The sequence below is a fragment of the Ceratotherium simum genome, chromosome 13 (genome assembly GCF_057802395.1).
Source record: "Ceratotherium simum simum isolate JZ-2026a chromosome 13, ASM5780239v1, whole genome shotgun sequence".
Taxonomy (NCBI): domain Eukaryota; kingdom Metazoa; phylum Chordata; class Mammalia; order Perissodactyla; family Rhinocerotidae; genus Ceratotherium; species Ceratotherium simum.
This window is the reverse complement of record NC_141912.1, coordinates 22,686,789-22,709,722: the sequence shown is the minus strand read 5'-3', so window position 1 is coordinate 22,709,722 and position 22,934 is coordinate 22,686,789. Positions and strand designations below refer to the sequence as shown.

Sequence of the window (22,934 nt, the reverse complement as noted above, 5' to 3'; positions counted from 1 at the left end):
CTTGAGGGCTGGCTGTTCTGTTTGTTCTTCCTGACCCTTCCTCTCATATGCTGAGGGTTTGCCCCAAAGGTGTCATGATCCTTGGTTGTTCAACTTTCTGATGAAGGACTGGGTTGATTAACTTAGGTGGGTGGCATGGGTGGCCTTTGCTGTTTCCAGTCTCTTCCCTGAACGAGAGGGACAACTGCAAACTCAGGTTTATGCAGACTTGGCACACTTCACTTTAGGGGCAACCCCTTCCCGAGAGGGCAAAGGCAGGGGAGACCCACTCTGGTGCGCCTCCTCTTACTCTCGAAGCTGTACCCTCCGAGGCAGGCTGCTATATCTCTTCAGAGGCATTTTCCTACCCAGAGCAAATGCCTCTGCTGTCTTATACGTACTGGTGGTGATGGTGATGGAAAGGAGCGGTGTGGGAATGACCCAGAAAACTGAAAAGTATAACCAATGAGCGCCATTTCTCCCTCACTCCCATTCCTACTCTCTACCCCAGCCAATTCGAGATAAGCCTCCATCCTAAAAATTGGCACCCATTTCTCTGCAGGCTTCCCCTGGGCACCTCGGCTGCTTTGACTTTTCTATTAACATGATCCCTTCTGCCTTCCAGAAGCTCATCATGATCTTTGGTCCATTGAGTCCTCCTGCTCCTCCCATTCTCAGCTGAATGCTCTGTAGGACTTCAGAAGAGATAAATATAGGCCTGGGCACATTCTGCCATCCTGACTCACCCTTTTTAAATCCTCACCCCCTACAACACTCTCATAGTCCACTGTCTGCAACAAATCCCCATTAGCCAGGATGCTTGCTTTCTATGATTTATATCCGTAAAAATAATTATATTTAACATACTTAACAAGGACCTACCTCTTTGTACCCAAAGAGACTATGCTCTACCCTTTTCTTGTCATATTAAATGTGATGTGCAAATTTTTTTTCCTGGAATTTACCCTATGACTGTGTGTATACTAAAGCCAGCACAATGGATTGTTTTCAGACAAGACGTTTTCTACTAAACTCTCCAAAGAAAGAAATCCTTCAACCGTAGCTGCTTGAAGTCCTAGAAAACAGCGCCCTCTAGAAAGCAATGTCTGCATCTTCACTTTGGCAAGAACAACGACACAGAAAATCTCTAGGACAATGGTTTCCCAGCCTGGCGAACTAGCACTAACTGAGGCACTTAAAAAATACCAATGCCTAGACCCTACTCCAGACAAATTCACACCCAGTCTCCTCAGGTGGGACCTGGGCATCTGTAGTTGTTCAAGGCACCTGGTGGGTTAAGAACCACCATGCTGGGACTTGAACCACAGCTGGTACAAACCCAAATTGTCTTCACTGGCCAATCAAGTCCCCAGGGTCCAACGTCACCTCAAAAGTGCAGGTCTGTCAAACCTCGATGCTTCCCTTGGTTTCCACTGGGGAAGGCAACAGACATGGGTTCAGCAGACCTGACAGCCCAGTGGGTTAGGGAAGCCATTCCAGGGCGTGGCCCTCAGGAGGCGGATGAACAGCGGTGAGGCTGTGCTTCCCACTGGGTGCTGACCTGGCTCTCACTTCACTGTGGTTCCTCAGGTGACACCCAGGAGACTGGCCGTGCCCACCTTCTGGCCACCGCTTCTCCCTTCTTTCCCACACACAATCTCCAGCCTCCATTTTCTGATTTAAATTATTCCATTAAAATCCTTTCTACTAGTAGAGACTTATCTAGGGAACATACTGGATGTTTGGTATTACAAGAATATTCCTTGTAAGCAACTCTAAAAAGGATTATTTTTTAAAACAGTAGAACAAGGAGAGAACGCTCACCTAGCTAGTAGTCTAGATTGTGATATTTTTTGAACAAACAAATCCTTCCTAAAGGCAGTGTCCATTTCTCGCCATGTCTAAATCCTGAAGGTGGCTTCTGCTATTCTACGTCTCCCTACCGGATGCTTTCATCAAGGATTCTTCTGGAAGGGCATTTTGTTGTCAATGTCAGCCAACATTTCAGCTGAAATATAAACAATTTCAAAAACAAAACCGGTCTTTCTTTCCTTTTAGGTGTTCAAAAGATCAAAGAACTTTGTATTTCAAGATCCTAATTCCTGAGGGAGCGAGGGATAGAATTATCACCACCATAAGAGAAAATTTAGGGAGGGCGGTAAAAGATCTGAAGTGACGGATCTCCTGGGGACTCAGCGTAATGACAGAGTTGGAAAAGGTTATGACCAGATGATGCCACTCGAGGCATACAAATTGCAGAAATTCACTTTTTCCCGATTTCTTCATTGTTTCCAAAATAGCCTTGCTGAGACATCATCAAAGTTTTTTGCTAATTAAGCTTCAGATACCAAAACCATGAAATCTGCTTTAACAGATAATAACACGAACTTACCTTTTCTACTGCTTTTTCATTAATCAGTGGGCCTTGAGTCGTTCTCTCCTCAAATCCATTACCCACATGCAGGTGTGCTTTCATTGCCTCAGCAAATTTTTTCACAAAGGAATCATGGATACCCCTTTGCACCAAGAAACGGTTTGAGCAAACACAAGTCTAGACAGAAGAAAACAAACGCAGACGTTTGTTGGAAGCTACTGACCCAACCAATAAATGTGTGACTGCTGGTGCCTCTCTGGACGTGAAAACACTTTCCCAGGTGGTTCTCATCAGGTGTCCAACCTGCTGTTTTCCTCCTATGTGGACTTGGCGCTAAAGATAAATGCACTGAGTAAGTGCGCATTCTCCTCCAGCCCCCTGCACAGCCGCCACACCTCTGTGGTTCAATAAGTAAGCCAGTATAAATACCTGTGTGCCAAAAAAAAAAAAAAAGCCAACTAACCCAAGTTTTTTCAAATGGCTTCAATAAGCCGTTATGAAACAAAGAGGGAAAGAAAAGACCAACACAAAAAACTCTAACCCTGCTAGACTGATGCTGCAGCGACAGAGCGCAGGGGCTAGAAGGGGTGCGGTCAAAGGCTAACTTACATCCTTTAGGTTATTAAACCTTCCAACGGTTTGGCTGAATCTGACATTTTGAAAATGGACAAAAGACCATTCTTCCATGTCAGCCTAAATTATTGAAAAGACCCTTGCTTATTCTTTTCTAAATTATAAAATATAACCACATTACAGGAAATGTAGTTAACATCGATAAATTTTCTTCGTCTTTTTTCTTAATCGTGTATTTTTCTAATAGAAATGGGTATATAGTCAATTTTGTGTCCTATGCATTTTTATTGCCTTAAAGCAACATACTCCAAAGTTGTAGCTTTATTGTATAACTCTGAAGGTTACAAACATTGGCATTTTGTGTTTCTAAATGGCAACATACCTATTTCTGAAATAACCAAGCTTATTTAGGTTATGTGAAAGGGAGAAAACTAATTACCAAAGGCCAACACAAGGATGAAAACTATTTAATATAGAATATTATACAGCATTTCACCTTTTTTTCATAATATAACCTCTCAGGAGTTTTTATTCCATTTCTGGAATGCATTTAAAACTCCTTATTGATGGTACTTTAACACAAAGTGCTTAAGAATATTTTGCAAGAAGCCAGGATCCTGGCAACAGCTTGGATAGACCTTGGGAGACAGGACCCTAGGATGTGTGACCTCCAGTCAGTTAGTCTTTCTAGAGTTTCATTTCCTCGTCTGTAAAATGTGAGACTCGTATCAGATAATTTTGAAGGTCTCTGCCAGATCTAATATTCCAGGATTTCCTATGAAGGCGTGAGCTGAGGCTGTCACACTCTCAGTGACAACCTGGACACCCGTGGGAACACTGCTGGTCCTTGGGCGTGCAGCCTGTGGTGGGTGTCTAGGATGCCCTCCCAACTCAGGAGGAGTGAATCCCAGGCAGCAGGGTTTTGAGTTTTTCATGGCACCATCTCAACCTTTTCCCACTTTCTTTTCCTTAAGACTGGAGGCCTCAGACCCTAGCTGTTCAAGGCTGTTTTGTGCCTCAGGAGATTTATTATAGCTGTTCAGTAGAGAAAAGCCCAATGAGGGAAAACTATGAAAATAACCAGATTCAAACAATAGGGGAAAGAAGAGAAGAGAGAACAATTTTATTAAAAGACATTGCTGTTCAGGAAATTCCTTGAAGCCGGGGACTCTACCTTCTCTCTCTGTGGACCCTCCAACCTTAGCATAGTCCTAGCAAAAGAAGGCACTCACTACACATTTGCTGAAAGAGCGAATGAACGATAGGAGGAACCTTCCAGGGGATGAGTAGGGTGGTGGGATCTTTGTGAAACACACACACACAGAACCCCTGAACAATGCTCCAGGACTCACCTGCCCCGAGTTCCTAAATTTAGACGCCATGGCGCCTGCTACAGCATGGTCCACGTTGGCACTGTCAAAGACAATGAACGCGGCGTGGCCGCCCAGCTCCATGGAGACCCTTTTCACAGAGTCGGCCGCGTGGTGCAGGAGGATCTGCAGGCAGAGGAGAGAGGGCTGTAAGCACTCAAAACAACTACCAGGACTGGAAGCCTTTGTTTCAAAAAAGTACCCAACAGTGAAAACAGCCAGGTGCCCAGGAGTGTAGACGGGCTGATACTTTGCATAAGAAAAGGGAAAAACAAGAATATACATTCATATTTGCCTGTATTTGATAAACAGCCATTGAGACGATAAAAAGAAACTAAAAGTTATTACTTATAGAAGGGAGGGAGTCAGGGACAGGGTGAGGGTGAGACTCTCCCGTGTAAACTTGTTTATACTGTCTTGATCCTTGAAGCATATAAGTGTACTGCCCATTTTAAAAAATCATGTGATAATAGACTTAAAAATCATAATATAGAGATAAGATAATAAAATCATCCAGAATCCCACAACCCATAGGTTATCACTAATAAAATTTTAAGGTATATGGGGGCTGGCCTCATGGCTTAGTGGTTAAGTGCATGCGCTCCGCTACTGGCGGCCTGGGTTCGGATCCTGGGTGCACACCGACGCACTGCTTGTCTGGCCATGCTGAGGCGGCGTCCCACATACAGCAACTAGAGGGATGTGCAACTATGACATACAACTATCTATTGGGACTTTGTGGAGAAAAAGGGAAAAAAGAACAAAACCTCTCAAAAAAAAAAAAATTTTTAAGGTATATCCATCCAGAATTTGGCCACACAGGTTCATGTATATGTACTTTTTTTTTTTTTTTGAAGAAAACAGGATGGTAGAATTATACAGTTTTATAACCTGCTTTATCTTCCTAATTAATCACATATCTGGAAGATCTTAACATGTTCACGACACTTTATACTTTGCTCCTTTAATGTAACACTACAATGTGAAGATTCTCTCATGTCAGCATATTTGTTTCTAGAACATTCATTTAGATGGCTGCATAGTATTCTATTGCATGGCTCTCCCATAATTTTATTCAGCCTCTATCTGTTGGAAATTTAAGTTGTTTCCAATTCCTTACTATTTTAAATAACGCTGCAATTATTCCCTCAGTATAAATTTGTAGAAGTAGAATTGTTAGCTCAATGCATGATTGGAAGGCTTTTTGATACATAGAACCATTAGGCTTTATATGTCGCGTAAGAAATTTTTATGGCCTAGAAAAGCTACACGGGGACATTTAACTGCTTTATCACAGGACAGTAGGTATCTGTCCAGTCATAGCTACAAGGTAGATGGAACCACTTGAATGGTTCAACTGAAACAGAGAGTACTCACAAGCTCAAGGTCACTCCAGGAATGGCCCCCCAGTGCCATACACCCTGAGGTTGTGGGTTTTGTGTTAGGGCTCTTGGTCAAAATTCAGAACAGCTGGAAAAATGCTTCTATGCCGGTACTTCTCTATATGCCAAGATGTTAATATTCCAGCAATTAAACAGTAGTAACCATCTTCTCATTGAAATGTTACTATTCAACAAGGTAGCACAAGTTTTAAGACTACACATATTTCTGTATTGGACTCAAGATAGCTATGTCCATTTTGAATTTTTAAGAAATTCTGCCAGGCCATTGATTTTCCTGAATTTGCTCACTCTTGGGTCCCTTGCGTTCATCCACCCAGCCTTGGGCACAGGACCTGTCTCATGGTGTCCTTCCTCCATGCGAACTTGCCCTGTCCTCTGACCACGTCTTTTTCCCCCTCTGCCCTCAGGACAACGGCCTGACACTGGCACTGGCCTGCCATGGCCCCGCAGTACTGCATGCACTCCTGTCACCCTTAAGGAATCCTTTCCACTCTGGTTCCCACCACTGACCTTCTCAGGACCTCAGCTTCCAAAGCCCTAGAGAGGGAACGTGACTGTCCCATTCATCCTTCTCTGCCAGGTCACTTGCCCTAGGTCATTGGCCAGCCTATGAGTCTGTTTACCTTGGGTCAAATGCTCACTCATGGTTCAACTCTCTGTGTGGGAAGGGAAAAACAGCTATGTGCTATGAAACATGGTTGCTGTCCCCCCAGCAGGCCCCAGGAGGGGTGGTCCCCCGGAAGCAGGGGAGGGCAGGGCAGGCATCTCCAGAACAGGCTCACTGTATGGGGTTCATTCAGTCAGAGGCGAGATTCTCTGCCTGAAGATCAGGAGCTCAGCCACCGATTCTCTGAAAGATCAGCTCAGAAGAGGCCCTTGACATACAGAGTAGTTATTCCTTTATTGGTGATTCCTGTCACTCTTCCCTTTAAGTCACTTGAAGCGAATCACTGTCCTGGGTAATTTAAGAGGCAAAGTTGGACTTGGCAGGAACATGGTTGGCATTTTCCTGGGGGTCTGTCAGATGGTGACAGTTTGCTGAACCAAGTGAGGAAGAGCAGTGAGTTGCTGGCCTTTGCCCAGCATCCCGGGAACTTCTCTGGCTTGAACAGCAAAGGTTTTAGATTCCTTTCTCCTAGGCCTCTCTCTTTTTCTTTTTCTCTTTTTCTTAACTACTTCATAGTCACGCCTGAAACCCTCTGAGGGTAAGTTTGCATTGTAAGATCCACTGATGAGAGCTATAGCAGTTTATGGATCTAAAAATCCCTGCTTCTGATATGAACGAATGGAAGGCTCCCAAAGGGCCACTCCGAGTGTGAGTTTATGGCACGACAAAAGTGATTATGGTGGGGAATTATTAAAATTGCTTTATTCCTTCCTGCTTCTCATGGTGACTAAAAATGACCACAACGTCACAAAAACTTTCCGATTTATTTTATTTTTATCTGATATGTGTTTATGTATGTGTCTAGCATGAGTACATATACATATATGTATAACTGTGTACATATACCAGCAGAAAAAAGTATATTATCTGGAGAGAAATAGCATAAACAAAAACTTTTGCTGTACTCTGCCTTTTTTGTCTCTTGAACATTTAAAAGGATAAATAAAAATCCAGTCACAGGCGCACACGTGAAGTTTTGGGGAAACAACTTTCAAACATTTAAGGAAAAAATCTAAAAAAAAAACAAAACAAAACACCTTTCTGTTTCTGTCAGGACCTTGATACTAAATACAATTTCCGTTCAATTCTAAGACATCCATTTCAACATCAATTGTGTGTTTCTGGAATCTTTAATTCTAGATTCTGGAAGAAACATGCATTCCAGAATTGAGGGAATGCAATGGATAGCTTTCGGCCACTTCACATACAACAAAAATGGGAAGCTTCACCGCCCTGACTCCTTCAGTATGGTTGAATACGAGCCTCTGTCATGTCACAATAAGGAACACCATCCAAAATATTTCCAGAGGATGATTAGACATGACTTTATTCGACAGCTTTTAACACTCTGCTGGAAATCTTGCTACAAATGGTGATCAAGAGGAAATCGTATTTTTAGACTCTACGAACAGAAAATGTTAGAATGACATTTGTGTGCTTTGAGATTTAAGTCACGTACCTTTCCAGTAGCTGTGGAGCCAGTAAAGGAGACTTTGGACACTAGAGGATCAGTGCAAAGCGCTTCCCCTACTTCCTTGGCCTTCTTTCGAGAGCAGGGCACAACATTGTACACACCTGGAGGGATTCCAGCCTGGTTTGCCAGCTATAAAGAGAAACAGCAAACATGTGGCAGCGAATGATCAAACTGAAAAAACGGAAAAGAAATAAATATTTGTTTTAATCCACAAAGGAATGGAAAAAAATTAAGCTGACTTTGGGGACAGAATAAGAATATATTTGGAACTGAAATAAGATTCCTAATAGTGCTAAAGTGATATTAATGTTGTTACACCAACTTAAAATTTTTTAAAGGATAAGTTTCAATGCCAATTTCTGTTCAAAAAAAAACCACACCTTGGATTTCTTTCCCAAAAAAAAATCAGAGGAGCTCAAGAAAAGTTATTTGATTCACCTGCAGAATCAGGGGAGTGAGTGGAGAGAAGCATTTGCCGCGCACCTACGAGGTGCAGGGCGGTGGGCAAGGCCTTCCCACAGGTCATTTCCAGAGCAGTGGAGAGGAAAGGGAGGCCCAGCAGGGAAGAATCATGCCAAGACCACATGCTAGAGAGTAACAGAAGCAGCACGCTAACCCACAGCTGCCTGACTTGGAAACCTGTGCTCTTTCCATGGCGATTCTCTCTGGATAAGGCATATCTTGAATTATTGTGACTTCTGAATCCCACTAACAATTAACTTATTGCACAAATCTGACTGGGGATTCTGGGAAGACAATGGGAGCAGCCGTTTTCGAATCTCTCTCTGTATCCCCTCAAAAAAACAGAAAGAGAGCAATTAGATAGCCAAACCAAAATATCAGAGACCACATTTGCAAGACTGGATGTAGTGTAAGTGCCAGAGAATTGTTTTTTTTCCCCCCAATTGTAACGCAAGTGCCTGACTTAGCTCTGCTTGCATCCACTTCAAAGACGGCCATCTCACAAACACATTGCCAGCCACACGACTAGGTGGAGAGCCAGGCCATCCTCCCCCTGAAGTTTCCTTTTGCTTTAGAGATCTCTGGTTGGCTTAGATAACTGACCATTTGGCCACTTGTTTTTGCCTTCCTATGTTTAATTCTGCTCTTAGGGTTTAAATCCACCAATAAAGACTGAATCCGAAAAACCCTGGGCCCCTATTCCGGACCCCAATAAAAGTAGAACCCCAGGCCCATGCATGCGCTCTCTCTCTCTCTCCCTCTGCCCACAGCCTCACTGTGTGGCCTTAGGCGTGCCATGTACCTAAAAGGACATGTGAGGAATGAACTTTATCTTTCAACATTTCCTCCCAGTTATTGCTGAGGGTGTCTCACAATCATAAGAACCACAAGGGCTGGTCCAGCCACAATGCTGGTTCCAAAAGGAGAAATATCTGTGAGCAGCTTGCTGTGGGCCCAGGTGAGCACGCCCAGGCATTTCTAGCTGATAGTGCTATTGACAGACCAAGACCAGCACAGAACACTGGATGACAAGGCAACTCCACAAACTGCAAATTACAAGTGGGTGGGAACATACCACTGACAGCTGGGGAACACCAGCACCTTCGTAAGAAGACACAGAGGGAAGTAATAGGCTGTCTGATGCACCTGATAACAGAGAACCCCAAATAGCCCACAGGTGTTCATGCAACACAGGGCAGGCAAATTTGGAACAGCAACTATAATTGCCCAACGCAATAGTAGGTGAGCGCAAGGGACTCTGCGATGAGGACTGAATGGCATGGAGGGTACATTCCCTGGGAACCTGGGAACTGTGGGATGGAGGAGGAGAAGGCCCAGATAAAAGTGGAGAAGGGAATGGAGCTGGGGAATCTCAGAAAGCAAGAAACCCAAAGGCACTCTGTGAAATTAGAGAAGATAGCGCTACCCCTACTTCCTCCTAAAAGTTTAGGAAAATGAACTTCATATAAAAATAAACTAAATTCTCAGAAAAATGCCAAAGTCAAATCTCACACAAAGTTATTAAAAGGAAAAAATAGAATAAAGAGCAGAAAAACATCCTCATAGATAACAAAAGCTTAACAGAAAGACATGCCCACAAAACAGATCCAACTATAACTTACTATGAGGGGAAAAAATGATAGAAAAATTGTACCAGTACACAAAAGAACAACATGAATCAGAATTAGAAAAATTTAGAAATGAGGTGAAGGAACATAGGAAAGAATTAGAAATAAAAGAATAAAATCATTTCAGAAATGAAAAGCAAACTAGAAGAAACACAAGAAGAAACACAACAGATAGTACCTTAACAAAAATAGACAGTGGAAAAGAAGGTATTTTTTAAAATGAGGGAAAAGATGAAATGGATACAAGAGAAAGTGACAAAAAAGATTTAATACATAGATAATAGGAGTTCCTGAAGAAGAAAACCAAACCAAGGGTAAAGAACAAATTCTGAAAACTTTCCAGAGATTTAAAAAAAAGATCTGAACCTACACATTGAAAGAGCCCCTGTATACCTGGAGTATTGACCCAAGAAAATCATCACAAAGACAGACTTTAGTGATATTACTGGTCTTTAAAAATAAAGTGAAAAAACCCGCTTTGGGGTAACTAGCAGAAACGATAAGCTGATTTACACAGGCAAGAAACTTAGATCATCATCAGACTTTTCAATAGCAACACTTTATATCAGAAGAAAATGGAGAACACATTGAAGACAATCAAGTAAAGAAAATGTGAACCAAGGATTTTACTTCCAGCAGCCCTGATTCACAAGCATAATGGGCATGGACTGTTGTCAACATTTAAGAACGAGGATATTGTTCCGTGAGGCCTTCCTGAGGAATCTACCAGGGAACAAGGTTCATACGAACAAAATGACTGGAGAGGCCTGACAGAAGCACTGGTGGTAAGCATTAAACGATAGCTGCTTGTGAGCTAGGTCTAAGTGAGGGTTGAAAGGGAGACAATGCAGTATATGTAATGGTTACAGCCCTGACAATGTAGAGACAGACGGTGTTAACTATTTCAAAATACGGGGACACCATCATAGGCAAGAGGAGCCTATGGAGACATGACAACTACATGTAACGTGCCGTTCTAGATGGGATCCTGGAACAGAAAAGGACATTCGGCAAAAACTAATGAAATGTGAATAAGGTATGGACTTCTGTTAATAACGACGTATCAATGTTGGTTCACTAATTGTAACAAATGCACCATGCTAAGGTGAGATGCTAATAATAGGGGGTATGTGGCAAGTCCCTGTATTCTCTCTTCAATTTTTCTGTAAATGTAAAACTATTCTAAAATAAAAAGGTTAATTAATAAAAATGACAAGAATGGATATAGAAATACAAAAAACTTCAACCATTTTCAGGAGGCATACTGGTGATGATGATACTAGGATGAATATTCAGAAGCTGTGGTGTGTATAATGCGGGACAAAGCAAATGAGTAACAGTGGGGTACTCTAATACAGTCACTGCCTGAGTCCTTGGGTCCCAGGAAAAGAGGAGATACAAATAAAATGTAGGAGTATCTGTAGCACTAAATTTGAATTGGAAGTTTCTGGATGAATTTATGCAGTATTTTAGTGTATGTGTACACAAATATGTATGTTTCCTAGCCCTGCCCACTGAAAAGGCCTAGAAAAAATGACCAACTAGTAGCAATGACCATTCTTAGAGCCCCAAGTGTAGACCTAAAATATCATCTCCTGCTAAAGGAAACAAGGTTTTTCTGCAGAAAAGGTTAATTCCAGGTGCTGGGCAGGAAATATATATAATAAGCCTGAACTATCTTGTCATATTAGATAGCAAAGAACTTCTCAAAGACTGTTTGAATTATGTTAAAAGATACAAGAGCCAACTTGAAGGGGCTGCCATCGGCCAAACATGAGGGCAATTTGAGCTTCATTAAGGATAATAATTACAACACACTGAAACTCATCAAATATGTTAACATCTATTAGCACATAATGATACTTAAAAAAACTAATTGGTAACCTTCGGCAGATGGTAGGAATAGCTTCATTAACTTGAAAAACTGGTAAATAAAGAGAAAGAATCGAGCACTTGTACTGCCTTTCCTGTATGAACTGACCACTGGGTAACCAAATGGGAGATGATGGGATGCTTTGCTTTATAGAAGGAGTCTAGTGAATAAATGAAACAGAAATGAAAGCATTCAAATATTACCACGTTCACAACTCCTAATGAATTAAGAGACTGAGCAGCATTGAGCAGCAACGGCTGATATCATGAAAGCAGAGACAACCAGACGTACGTGCCTCCTGACAAAAGGACACAAAAAAGGGACTGAGTCCAAGTCTGAGGAAGCATCTGGGTGCAGCGGACAGAGGAACGTGGTGTGCCACCAAAATCCACACTATGGGAAGCTCTACCGGTCAAATGTCCAGTTTCTTCAAAAGGTAGATTGTAAGGCAAAGAAAAGCATGGAGGGGAACCTGCCGATTAAAAGAGACTTACAAGATGTTCCAAATTAAAAAGTAAGACTATGGTGCCTGGGATGCACACTTGGGTGATACAGCTATAAAAAACACGAAGTTGGGGCCAGCCCGGTGGCGTAGCAGTTAAGTTCATGCGTTCCACTTCCGCATCCTGGGGTTCCCAGGTTCGGATCCCGGGGGTGGACATATGCACCGCGTGTCAAGCCACGCTGTGGCGGCGTCCCATATAAAGTAGAGGAGGATGGGCACGGATGTTAGCCCCAGGGCCAATCTTCCTCAGCAAAAAAGAGGAGGATTGGCAACAGATGTTAGCTCAGGGCTAATCTTCCTCAAAAAAAGAAAAAAAAAACCCACAAAGTTATTACCATAAAAATCAAGACAGGCTATCTTGGAGGGAGGGAGGGAAGGAGGCAGTGGGATTCAGACAGGACAAAGAGTCCTTCTGGGGCAGCTGGCAAAGTTCTATTTCTTACCTAGGTGGTGGTTGCAAGGGTATTCAATTTAGAATCATTCATGGAGCTGTAAATTTGTATTGTATGGTTTTTCTGTATCTACTTTATTTTACAATAAAAAACGGAAAACAACACTGACTGGATGCAAATACTTTATGATTATTTTGAACGAAGACACAGGCAAAGCAGGATAAACTGCCTCGTCCAGGGCAAAGAGAGATCCTTGGAGTTTCTAGGCCTTCACTAAGGACCTATTATTTTCTGTAGGTCTAAGAAGCTGCATTTTTCCTTTGAGATAATCTCTCAGTTTATAGAGGTTTTAAAAAATGTGGTTCTTAACCTTTCCAATCAATATAGATGTGTGCTTTCAGACAAATTTTGTAAGCAGGTGGGGTCTAACAATCATTGGTACTGGCTCTAAACACTATAATCTGTAGGAAATACATCATTAATTCTATCTGTGCCTTGGGGTCTAAGGTTAACTTACACACATCGCACAGATTAAGAATGATTTCAGGTAAAACTATAACAGCCCATCTAAAAAAAGCCTTCCATTCAGTTTATGCTTCTGTATGACTAAAACGACTGATTTGCCTCTGAAATAAGGTGCCGTTTGGTGAAGTGCCCTCTAGGACAGGAGCTTCTAGGCACTGGGTCTGGAGCAGCACCGGGTCCCTAAGAGTCTAGAACAGCAAGCGTGGTAACTGCCACTGCCCTGGGGATGGTTAGGTCTGGTCTTTCAGAAGCTCCTTTATCTGACCACAGGGCAAAGTGCAAAAACAGCAGCAAAGGGACCCAAAAGAGGACGAGGCCCACCAATCCAAGCCTCCCCTCCCTCTCCCCTTCCCTCCCTCCCCCCTTTCTTCTCTCCATCCTGCCCTGGTTCCTTCCCTCCCTCCCACAGATACTGACTGTCTCCTATACCCAGGCACTGTTCTAGGCCCTGGCACACAGCAGTGAACAAAACAGACCCAAGAGCCTGTCTCCACAGAGCTTACATTCTGGTGGGGGCAGATAATTATCAAAACAACTAAGTAAAATATCTAGTAGGTTAGGTGCTGCTAAGTGCTATGGGAAGAAAAATAAAGCCAGGACGCCGACCAGGAGCACAAGAGTTCAAGGCTGTGGTCTTCACATAGGGTGGCCAGGGGAGGACTCACTGAGAAGCTGGCATTTGAGTAACACTTGAAGAAGCAAATCATGGGCGTCCCTGGGGGAGAACTTTCCAGACCGAAGGAAAAGCAAGTGTAAAGCTGAGTCAGGGGTGAGCTTGGTGTGCTCTGAGGAGCAGCAGGGGCCGGAGTGGCCAGAGCAGACAAGAAAAGAGCTATGGAGTGATAGCTAAGGGCAGAGGGGCATTGGGGGCCAGGGAGGTGGCATCTTCTAGGGTCTTGAAGGCCACTGTAGGAAATTTATTTATTTATTTATTTATTTTTTTTATTTTTTTGTGAGGAAGATCAGCCCTGAGCTAACATCCATGCTAATCCTCCTCTTTTTGCTGAGGAAGACCAGCTCTGAGCTAACATCTATTGCCAATCCTCCTCCTTTTTTTTTTTTTCTCCCCAAAGCCCCAGTAGATAGTTGTATGTTATAGCTGCACATCCTTCTAGTTGTTGTATGTGGGAGGCGGCCTCAGCATGGCTGGACAAGCGGTGTGTCGGTGCCCGCCCGGGATCCAAACCCGGGCCGCCAGTAGCAGAGCGCGTGCACTTAACCGCTAAGCCACAGGGCCGGCCCCAGGAAGTTTGGATTGTACTCTGAGTGACATGAGAAGCCATTAGAGGGTTTTAAACAGAAGGACAAGATCTGACTGAATTAAGATTGAACTGGAGAAGGGAGTGGTAAATGAGGTTCCCTAAATGTGAGAAATGCTCCCAGTTTAGTCATGTTGCTATGGCTGCCTACTTAATAAAAATGATGGAGAGAGATCATTTTTAGGGTAGCCTAAAACATACACTGCCTACAGATGTCAGAAAATCTCCCATCCATTGTTTTTTCTAAGAAAACCAACATCTGACTTAAAATAATTGCTAGTAAATTAGAACACAACACCATCCAGCATGAGATGTAGGCAAAGACAGAGGCTTCGAAATTGCTTCTTTCTGTCCCAGATAAATATCGTTTTTCAGACTCTGTCGGCTCTGCACAAACCCAGGGAGAGAGGCTCACCTCGGCCAGGGCCAGGGCAGAGAAGGGCGTGTCTTCTGCAGGTTTCACCACCACAGTGCAGCCGGCTGCCAGGGCGGCCCCCACCTTCCTGGTGATCATGGCGCTGGGAAAATTCCACTGGGGTCAGAAGAGCAGAAGAAGTAGGTGAGAGGAAGGACTGCCCCATACTTCAAAGCAAGATAGGTCAGGAAGCCAGTCAACAAATTCCATTGCACAACTGCCTGGTGAAGCTGTTCTCTGGGGGGCCGGCCTGGTGGCGCAAGCGGTTAAGTGCATGCACTCTGCTGGGGCGGCCCAGGGTTCGCCAGTTCGGATCCCGGGCACGCACTGATGCACCGCTTGTCAAGCCATGCTGTGGCAGCGTCCCATATAAAGTGGAGGAAGATGGGCACGGATGTTAGCCCAGGGCCAGTCTTCCTCAGCAAAAAAGGAGGAGGATTGGCATCAGATGTTAGCTCAGGGCTGATCTTCCTCACAGAAAAAAAAAAAAAAAGCTGTTCTCTGGCTCTTGCACAGGTGAGCTCTCAGAACACCCAACACTTGTCAACTTGAGGGACTCAGGAGACAAGGGTTCATCAAGACAGGAAATATTTTCAGAATTTAAAACAGTACAAAATTATCTACACCAAGGGTCTGCAAGCTTCTTCTGTAAGGGGCCAGATAATAAGCATTTTAGGCTTCGTGGGTTATATAGTTTCTGTTGCAACTACTCTGTGGTTGTAATCTGGAAGCTGCCACAGCCAATATGTATATGAATGGACATGGCTCTGTCCCAATAAAACTTTATTTACAGATACAGGCAGCAGGCTGGATTTGGCCTGAGGGCCACAGTTTGTTGACCCTTTGGGAGAAAATATGAGCAAACGAGATTTGGAAAATAGCAGATGGTTTATTACTTCCCCCCTCTATATACTAATAGACATGCAGACAGCTATCGATATCTATGTATATTAACAGTATTTTATTTTGACAAATACTTGTATAATGCTTATTCTGTACCAGGCACTGTTCTAATCACTTTTCAATTATAATTAATTAAATCCTCATTACAACCCAATGAGGTTGGTATTATTATCTTCCTTTGCAGATTTGGGGAAACTGAGACAGAGATGTTAAGTATCTTGCCCAAAATCACACAGCTAAACAGTGAGCTTTGAGTCAAACCTAGTAGTCTAGGCAGTAAAAGGGAGGGATGTCTATAAATATGCTGAGCAGGGAAAGAACAGCAGTCTTGAGATCAGCTGGCAGACACTGCAGAGAAGTTAATATGGCCCTGGTAGAAGGTAGGTCCAAGGAAGGCTGGTCACTCCACAAGTATACTGCAGCCCCATCCAGGCAAACACAATACCTTATTTTTCAGCCTTTTTACCTCCAGAACCCCACCCAGTGCCTGCTGGTAGGTACACAAACCCTCTACTGTTGATGATAACCATAAATTAAGCATCAAATTTTCCTAAAACTATGGCACATTAAAAAATGTGTCATATCTTAAGTCTTTTAAAAAAATGATAAATACCAGAAGATCTTTTCAGATGTGCTAGGCAATGCCAAGAAGCCTTCATGCCAAGTCAGAAAGGCCCCTGGGTCCTCCTGTGAGTCGTCCCACTTCTGCAGGCATTAAAAAACATGTCTTCCCACTCGCCACCACCACACCTCACATTATCACAGAGGACCAGGAAACACACCTCCACCTCCAGCAAAGGAATCAGGAAACCAAGAACAGGTGACACAGCTATCAGGCAGAGGACACCTCTTCACAGGGAAGAATGAGGTGTTTCCCAAGTCCCTACTCAAGCTCCTCCTCTGGGATCTTCTGATCCCGCACGTACCGGGGTGATGATTGCAGCCACACCCACGGGCTGCTTGAGGACCAGGGCCCGCTTGTCTTTTGCCGGCACACTGATAATGTCTCCGTAAATGCGACGGGCTTCCTCTGAAAACCACTCGAGGAAAAAGGCAGAATAGAGAATTTCTCCCTGTGCCTCCTTCAGGGGCTTTCCCTAAATTAAATCAAAAAAGGACACATTCATTACTTTCCAATAACGAGAGCATGACTCGGTGTTTCTAAATTCTTCGAGGCTGCAAGCAGAGTAGAAAAGTCTCCCGTTACAAACCCACGGGGTTGTTGAGAAATTTCTAAGCAGTGTGAGTTTTAGAAAGCAGAATTACAACTAATTGGCACGTGTGCCACCTTAGACCACAATTGATCATCATTTGCACTGTCAACGTTTAAAAATTAGGAGGGAACAACCAGAACTGTATCTTCTAGTTTTTCCTCCTAATATCTTCTAAATGTTGTGACCATGGTGTAATTTACTGTAGCTACAGAGCAACTACTGGTACATTTTTAAATGTACAAAAACAACATGAAAAGTCAACCAAAATAGCCACATAGGAAAAAGAAAAACTGGAATGGTGAAAAAGCAGGATTTACTTAGTTCCACTCAAAATCTATTCCTTGCATATTATTAAAGAGTAAATTAGTACATAAAAATTTTGTTTTAGGAAATATGAGTGCCTGGCTTCATTAGAAAAAGTTTGTACCTGGCACAATAATTAGTTGATATCTGATCATTAGGCAAGGAATTCACATTTTCTTTAGCTACAGAACAGCACTGAAGTTAGAGGCTTCCCCAAGCTTTAGGCTCAGAATTCTTAATTCTAAGAATTCCTCAATTTTGTGGGGTAGCAAGTTAGGACCCTGAACTTACATTTTCAGCTGTAATTATCTTGGCAAGGTCATCCTTATTTCGTATCATTAAATCGTACCATTTCCGAAGTAATGAGCTCCTCTCCTGAAAAAGAAAGAAAAAGAGAAATAGTGAAATGCCAAGCATAAGAGAGACTGTCAAATAATCTTCAATTTCCTAAAATATTTGCTGTGTGGCCTCATTCTTAGGGAGACACATTGGCCTTCCTTCTTTTTTTTATTGAGATATAATTAACATATAACATTATATCAGTTTCAGGTATACAGACTTTTTTCTGATAAGTAATAATAAAGATGCAATTTCAACTTGCATCTAAAGGGGTGTACCAAGTCATAAATTATGGAACAGCTGTTATTGTTTATGGTAAATATGAATAACTTTAATTTCACTACACAAAGGGATAGTTCCCTACTTTTTAAAAATTATTATTTTAATTGTGGTAAAATACACATTATGTAAAATTTACCATCTTAACCATTTTTAAGTGTGCACTTCAGTGGCATTAATTACCTTCACATTGTTGTGCAACCATCACCACCATCCATCTCCAGAACTCTTTCCTTCTTGCAAAACTGAAACTCTGTACCCGTTAAATAGGTCCCTTCCCCCCAGCTTCTGACAACCACCATTCTACTTTCTGTTTCTATGCATCTGACGACTCAAGGTAGCTCATGTAAGCAGAATCATACTGTATTTGTCCTTTTGTGACTGGCTTACTTCACTCAACATAATGTCCTCAAGTATAGTTCCTTATTTTAACAGCTCACTGGCAAGTTTGATTCCTCCCACAGACTGGGGTGGGGTTTATGGGGTGTGTGAGGCATAAGAAAGAGTTTTACACACTTAAAAAGAGGGCCCAGGCACAACACTGTGAATGTACTTAATGCTACTGAACTGTATACTTACAAGTGGTTAAAATGGTAAATTTTATGTTATGCATATCTTACTACAATTTAAAAAAATTTCCAAATCATGAAAAATGGATAAAAGGATTGGATTATTAAGACTATTAAGAATATTATGGGTTTCTTAAAAAAAAATAAATAAACTTTTTTTTCAAAAAGGAATTCAGGGGCCTGCTGGTGGCGCAAGAGGTTAAGTGCGCGTGCTCTGCTGTGGTGGCCCGAGGTTTGCTGGTTCAGATCCCGGGCGCGTACCAACACACCTCGTGGCAGGCCATGCTGTCGTAGCGTCCCATATAAAGTGGAAGAAGATGGGCACAGATGTTAGCCCAGGGCCAGTCTTCCTCAGCAAAAAAAAAAAAACAGAAAACAAAGGAATTCGTTTATATAAAAGCATAAAAAAAAAAAAAAGAGGGGCCGGACTGGTGGCGCAAGCAGTTAAGTGCGCGTGCTCCGCTGTGGTGGCCCGGGGTTCACCAGTTCGGATCCCGGGTGCGCACCGACACACTGCTTGGCAAGCCATGCTGTGGCGGCATCCCATATAAAGTGGAGGAAGATGGGCACGGATGTTAGCCCACGGCCAGTCTTCCTCAGCAAAAAAAAAAAAAAAAAAAAAAAAATGAGGAGGATTGGCAGATGTTAGCACAGGGCTGATCTCCTCACAAAAAAAAAAAAAAAAAAAAGAGGGCCCAGACAGTCCAGGTTAACACACAGAGGTCCTCTAAAGAAAGATGTGCCCCAGAGCTCCCACCTCCTGCATCTGAACAGGTGTATCTGAAGCAAAGACAAATCTTTGGTTTCCTCTTACCTGCCGGAAGGGCTGCCCAGGGTAATGAGCAAACCTGGTTTGTCATTCTGACATTCCAATCCATTCAGCAGGTGTAAGATTTTAATCATTTTCTCATTCCACTCGTGAGCAGAGAGCCTGAGCCTGCGTAAACACCTCTAACTGTCTTTCTCTGGGTACTTTCCGTTCTCTGTTTCGGAGAGGCTAACAAGCTGTGGTCTCTCACCTCTTGGGGGTGTTGTTGAGATGACGGCTTCTATATCTCAGCCCCCCAGAGACGACGCATTGACAGCTCTTCAAACAACATTACCACCGTAATTTCATTTTGTTTACCCAGTTAAGAATCTGATGACTACAGGCTAGTGTGCTGTGGTTTATTCTGGGTGAGAGACAGATGAAAATCTAGAAGGCCTGGCTCACAGAAAGAAAGTAAATATCTGAGTAAATGGCCTGCTAGGAAGAAAGCACATACGTAGTCTGAGAGAGAATGAGAGAAGAACCTGAAACAGCACGAGAACCAGAAGAATAAAAAGTAGATTCTGCTTGCTGACAGAAAACAACGTGTAGGCTGAACAGAGAAACCAGCAGAGGCAACGAATCACCTTCAAGTACGCAGAGCCCGTGTTACAGTTAATTGTGTCCGCCCAAAAAAGATATGTTAGAGTCTTAACTCTCTGTCTCAGAATGTGACCTTATTTGGAGATAGGGTCTTGACAGAGGTAATCAAGTTAAAATGAGCTCGTGAGGGTGGGCCCTAATCCAATAAGACTGGTGTCCTTAGAAAAAAAGGAAATTTGGACACAAAAACAGACACACACAGAGGGAAGATGATGTGGAAGACACAAGGAGCAGACGGCCATCTACAAGGCCAGGGGAAAGGGTGGAACAGATCCTTCCCTCAGAGCCCTCAGAAGGAACCAACCCTTCCAACATCTTGATTTCGGACTTCTAGCCTCCAGAACTGAGACAATAAATTTCTGTTGTTTAAACTACCAAGTTTGTAGTACTTTGTTACAGCAGCCTCAGGAAACTACTACAGCCTTCATGAGGAGCTGTGTGAATGTGCAAGAGCCAGCCAGGGGTCCTGGGAGGCTCACGGTGGATGGAGTCACATGGGGCTCAAATCCCAGACCCTCCACTTGAGCAGGAGTGAAGTTACGGACGGTGAACTATGAGCCTCTCTCAGCCAGCCTCCTCCTCCTCCTCCACAACATGGATCAAGTATCTACCTCCCAGGGCCTTTGAAAGGACTAAATAGAACATGTGTAAACAGTACTCAGCTGTGGTAGGCACAAAAATGGCCCACAAAGACGTCTTCATCCCAATCCCCGGAACCTGTGAGTATGTTACCTCATATGGCAAGAGAGATTTTGCAGATATGATTAAGTTGAGGATCTTGAGGTGAGGAGAGGATCCTGAATTATCCAGCTGGGCCGGATGTAATCCCAAGGATCACTATAAGAGAGAGGCAGGAGAGTCAGAGCCAGAGAAGGTGGTGTGACAACAGGAGCAGAAATTGGAGTGATGTGGGGCCACAGACCAAGGGCTGTGGGCAGCCTCCAGAAGCTGGACCAGGCAAGAAAGCTCCAGAGCTCGAAGAAGGAACGCAGCCCTGCCAACCCATTTTGGACTTCCGACCTCCAGCGCTGTAAGAGAATAAGTTTGTGTTGTGTTTTGAGGTGCTACGGTTGTGGAAATTTGTTAACAGTAGTCATAGGAGACTAATACATTAGCTTATGAGGTGGTTAATAAATATCAACTCCCTTCTTTCCAAGAGCTTCTCCAGGAGTTCACAAGGCGGGAAAAAGGAGGTCAGAAAACACGTGAAAAGAAAGACACGAGGCAACGCAAAAGATGTCAACAGGAAACGCCAGACAATGGACCCAAGGTGTGTTCAGAGAAGGGACGATAATGGAAGGCTGTGTGGTCTGACAGGCTCAATCGCAGAAGTAATACACGAGCTAGACCTCTGAACACACGAATACATGAGCTGTGATCTGAACACAGGTGATGGTGCCAGTATCAGCGAGAGGCCCCAACACCAGCCCTGTGGCTCCCAACAGCCACTGAACCAGAGACAAGGCTGGAAGAGCTCTGGAGACTGCGCTGTAACACCCCTGTACGGCAGGCGTGACACTGGGCGCTAGTGGGTACTCCAAAATGATGCCAGAGGGCCCAGCAATCAGTGCTTGATCCACTGCCTTCCTGGATCTCATCATTCCCACAGCTGTCAGTGCCTGCTCGTCTGACTCCCACACTTACATCTCTAGCTCAGGCCTCCCTCTCAACCTCCAGACTCAGGTAGCCAAGTGCCTACATAACATCCTCACTTGGGTGTCTTAACAGACATCTCAGACTCAACGTGTGCAAACTGAGCTCTGATTTCTCACCCCAATGCCGCTCCCTCACACCCTTCCCCATCTCAGTGGATGGTTACTCCTTCCTTTCCACTGCTCTAGCCAAAAGCCCTGGGGTCATCCGTGACTCCTCTCTTTCTCTCACACCCCGCAATTGTCAGGGAATCCGGGTGCCTCTACCTTCAAAATATATCCTTTGTTGGACCACTCTTACCACCTCCACTGCTACCACCCTAGTTCCAGCCATCATCATCATCACACCCAGACACAGACATGCCTATTTGTTCACCATACCTCCCCTACAGGACACTTTGAGGCTTGAAGGCGGGGCCGTGTCCCTAGCGCCTGTCACAGTGCTTGGCACAAAGCCGACGCTCCAAACTTATTTGTTGATCATCTCGTTTCTATGACATTCCGCATGGTGTATCCCGCAGACTTGGGGAGGGACGAGGCGACGCAGCTGGTTTCACCATGGGGCAGAGCCCCCTCGCCCCCTGAACCCGGTGCGCACTCACCTTGGCCGAGACCCCCTTCCACCTGCAGAAAGCCTCGTAGGCGGCGCGCACGGCGGCGCGGGCCTCGGACACCCCGCAGTCGGCCACCATGCCCAGGTTGGCGCCGCTGGCTGGGTCGTGCACGGGGAAGGTGGCGGAGGCCGGGAGCCAGCGGCCACCCACGAAGCCATCTGTGCGCAGCAGCGCGGCGGAAAGGCCCCCTGGGCCCCCGGCATAGCCACGGAGCCAGGCCCGGCCGGGCGCGGGCCGCGCAGCGGGCACCGACCAGTCGGCGCGGGGACAGAGCCCGCGGCCGGGAGACGCAGGCGGGAGGCGCGGGGCCCCGCAGGTCGGCAGCCGCAAGCAGGTCGCCATGGCCCGGGAGGCAGCAGCGGAAGCAGGAAGCAGGCAAGCGAGCGCCCTCCCTCGAGTGCAGGGGTCGCGGGCAACGAGAGGAGCGAGGAGGCGGCGGACGCAGGCTGCAGGTTGGGGAGACGCGGAGCAGCGCCCTCTCCCGCGCCCTTCGCGCCGCACCGCCGCGCCACACTCGCGACCTTGCCCTGAGCGCCGGGCGGCTTCGCTCCCTGCGCGACCTGGGAAGGGTTGGAGCAGGGGAGGGGAAGGCTCGCGGGGAGATGCACCTGCAGGCTGCCGTCACCCTACCCCTTCTCGGGTGCTCATTTGTCTGTAACTATTCCTTATCCTCCCAACCGCTGCAGGAGAACCGCTCCCTCCCCCACGTCATCCCTCCAAACCGGGCCCCCACCACTGGAATTTGCGCTTG

At 44.7% G+C, this 22,934-nt stretch overlaps 1 protein-coding gene across 1 annotated transcript in view; it reads right to left on the bottom strand.

The window, feature by feature from the left end:
* Positions 1 to 22,548, bottom strand: part of ALDH5A1 (aldehyde dehydrogenase 5 family member A1) — a 32,798-nt gene extending 10,250 nt beyond the window's left edge. The window contains exons 1-7 of the mRNA XM_004432074.3: positions 22,172 to 22,548; positions 17,611 to 17,694; positions 16,729 to 16,899; positions 14,900 to 15,016; positions 7,826 to 7,969; positions 4,279 to 4,422; positions 2,372 to 2,530 (exon numbers count right to left, since the gene is read on the bottom strand). Coding sequence (XP_004432131.1) covers positions 2,372 to 2,530; positions 4,279 to 4,422; positions 7,826 to 7,969; positions 14,900 to 15,016; positions 16,729 to 16,899; positions 17,611 to 17,694; positions 22,172 to 22,525 — 1,173 coding nt within the window. The 5' untranslated portion in view covers positions 22,526 to 22,548. The remainder of the gene's footprint in view (positions 1 to 2,371; positions 2,531 to 4,278; positions 4,423 to 7,825; positions 7,970 to 14,899; positions 15,017 to 16,728; positions 16,900 to 17,610; positions 17,695 to 22,171) is intronic.
* Positions 22,549 to 22,934: the final 386 nt, after the last annotated feature.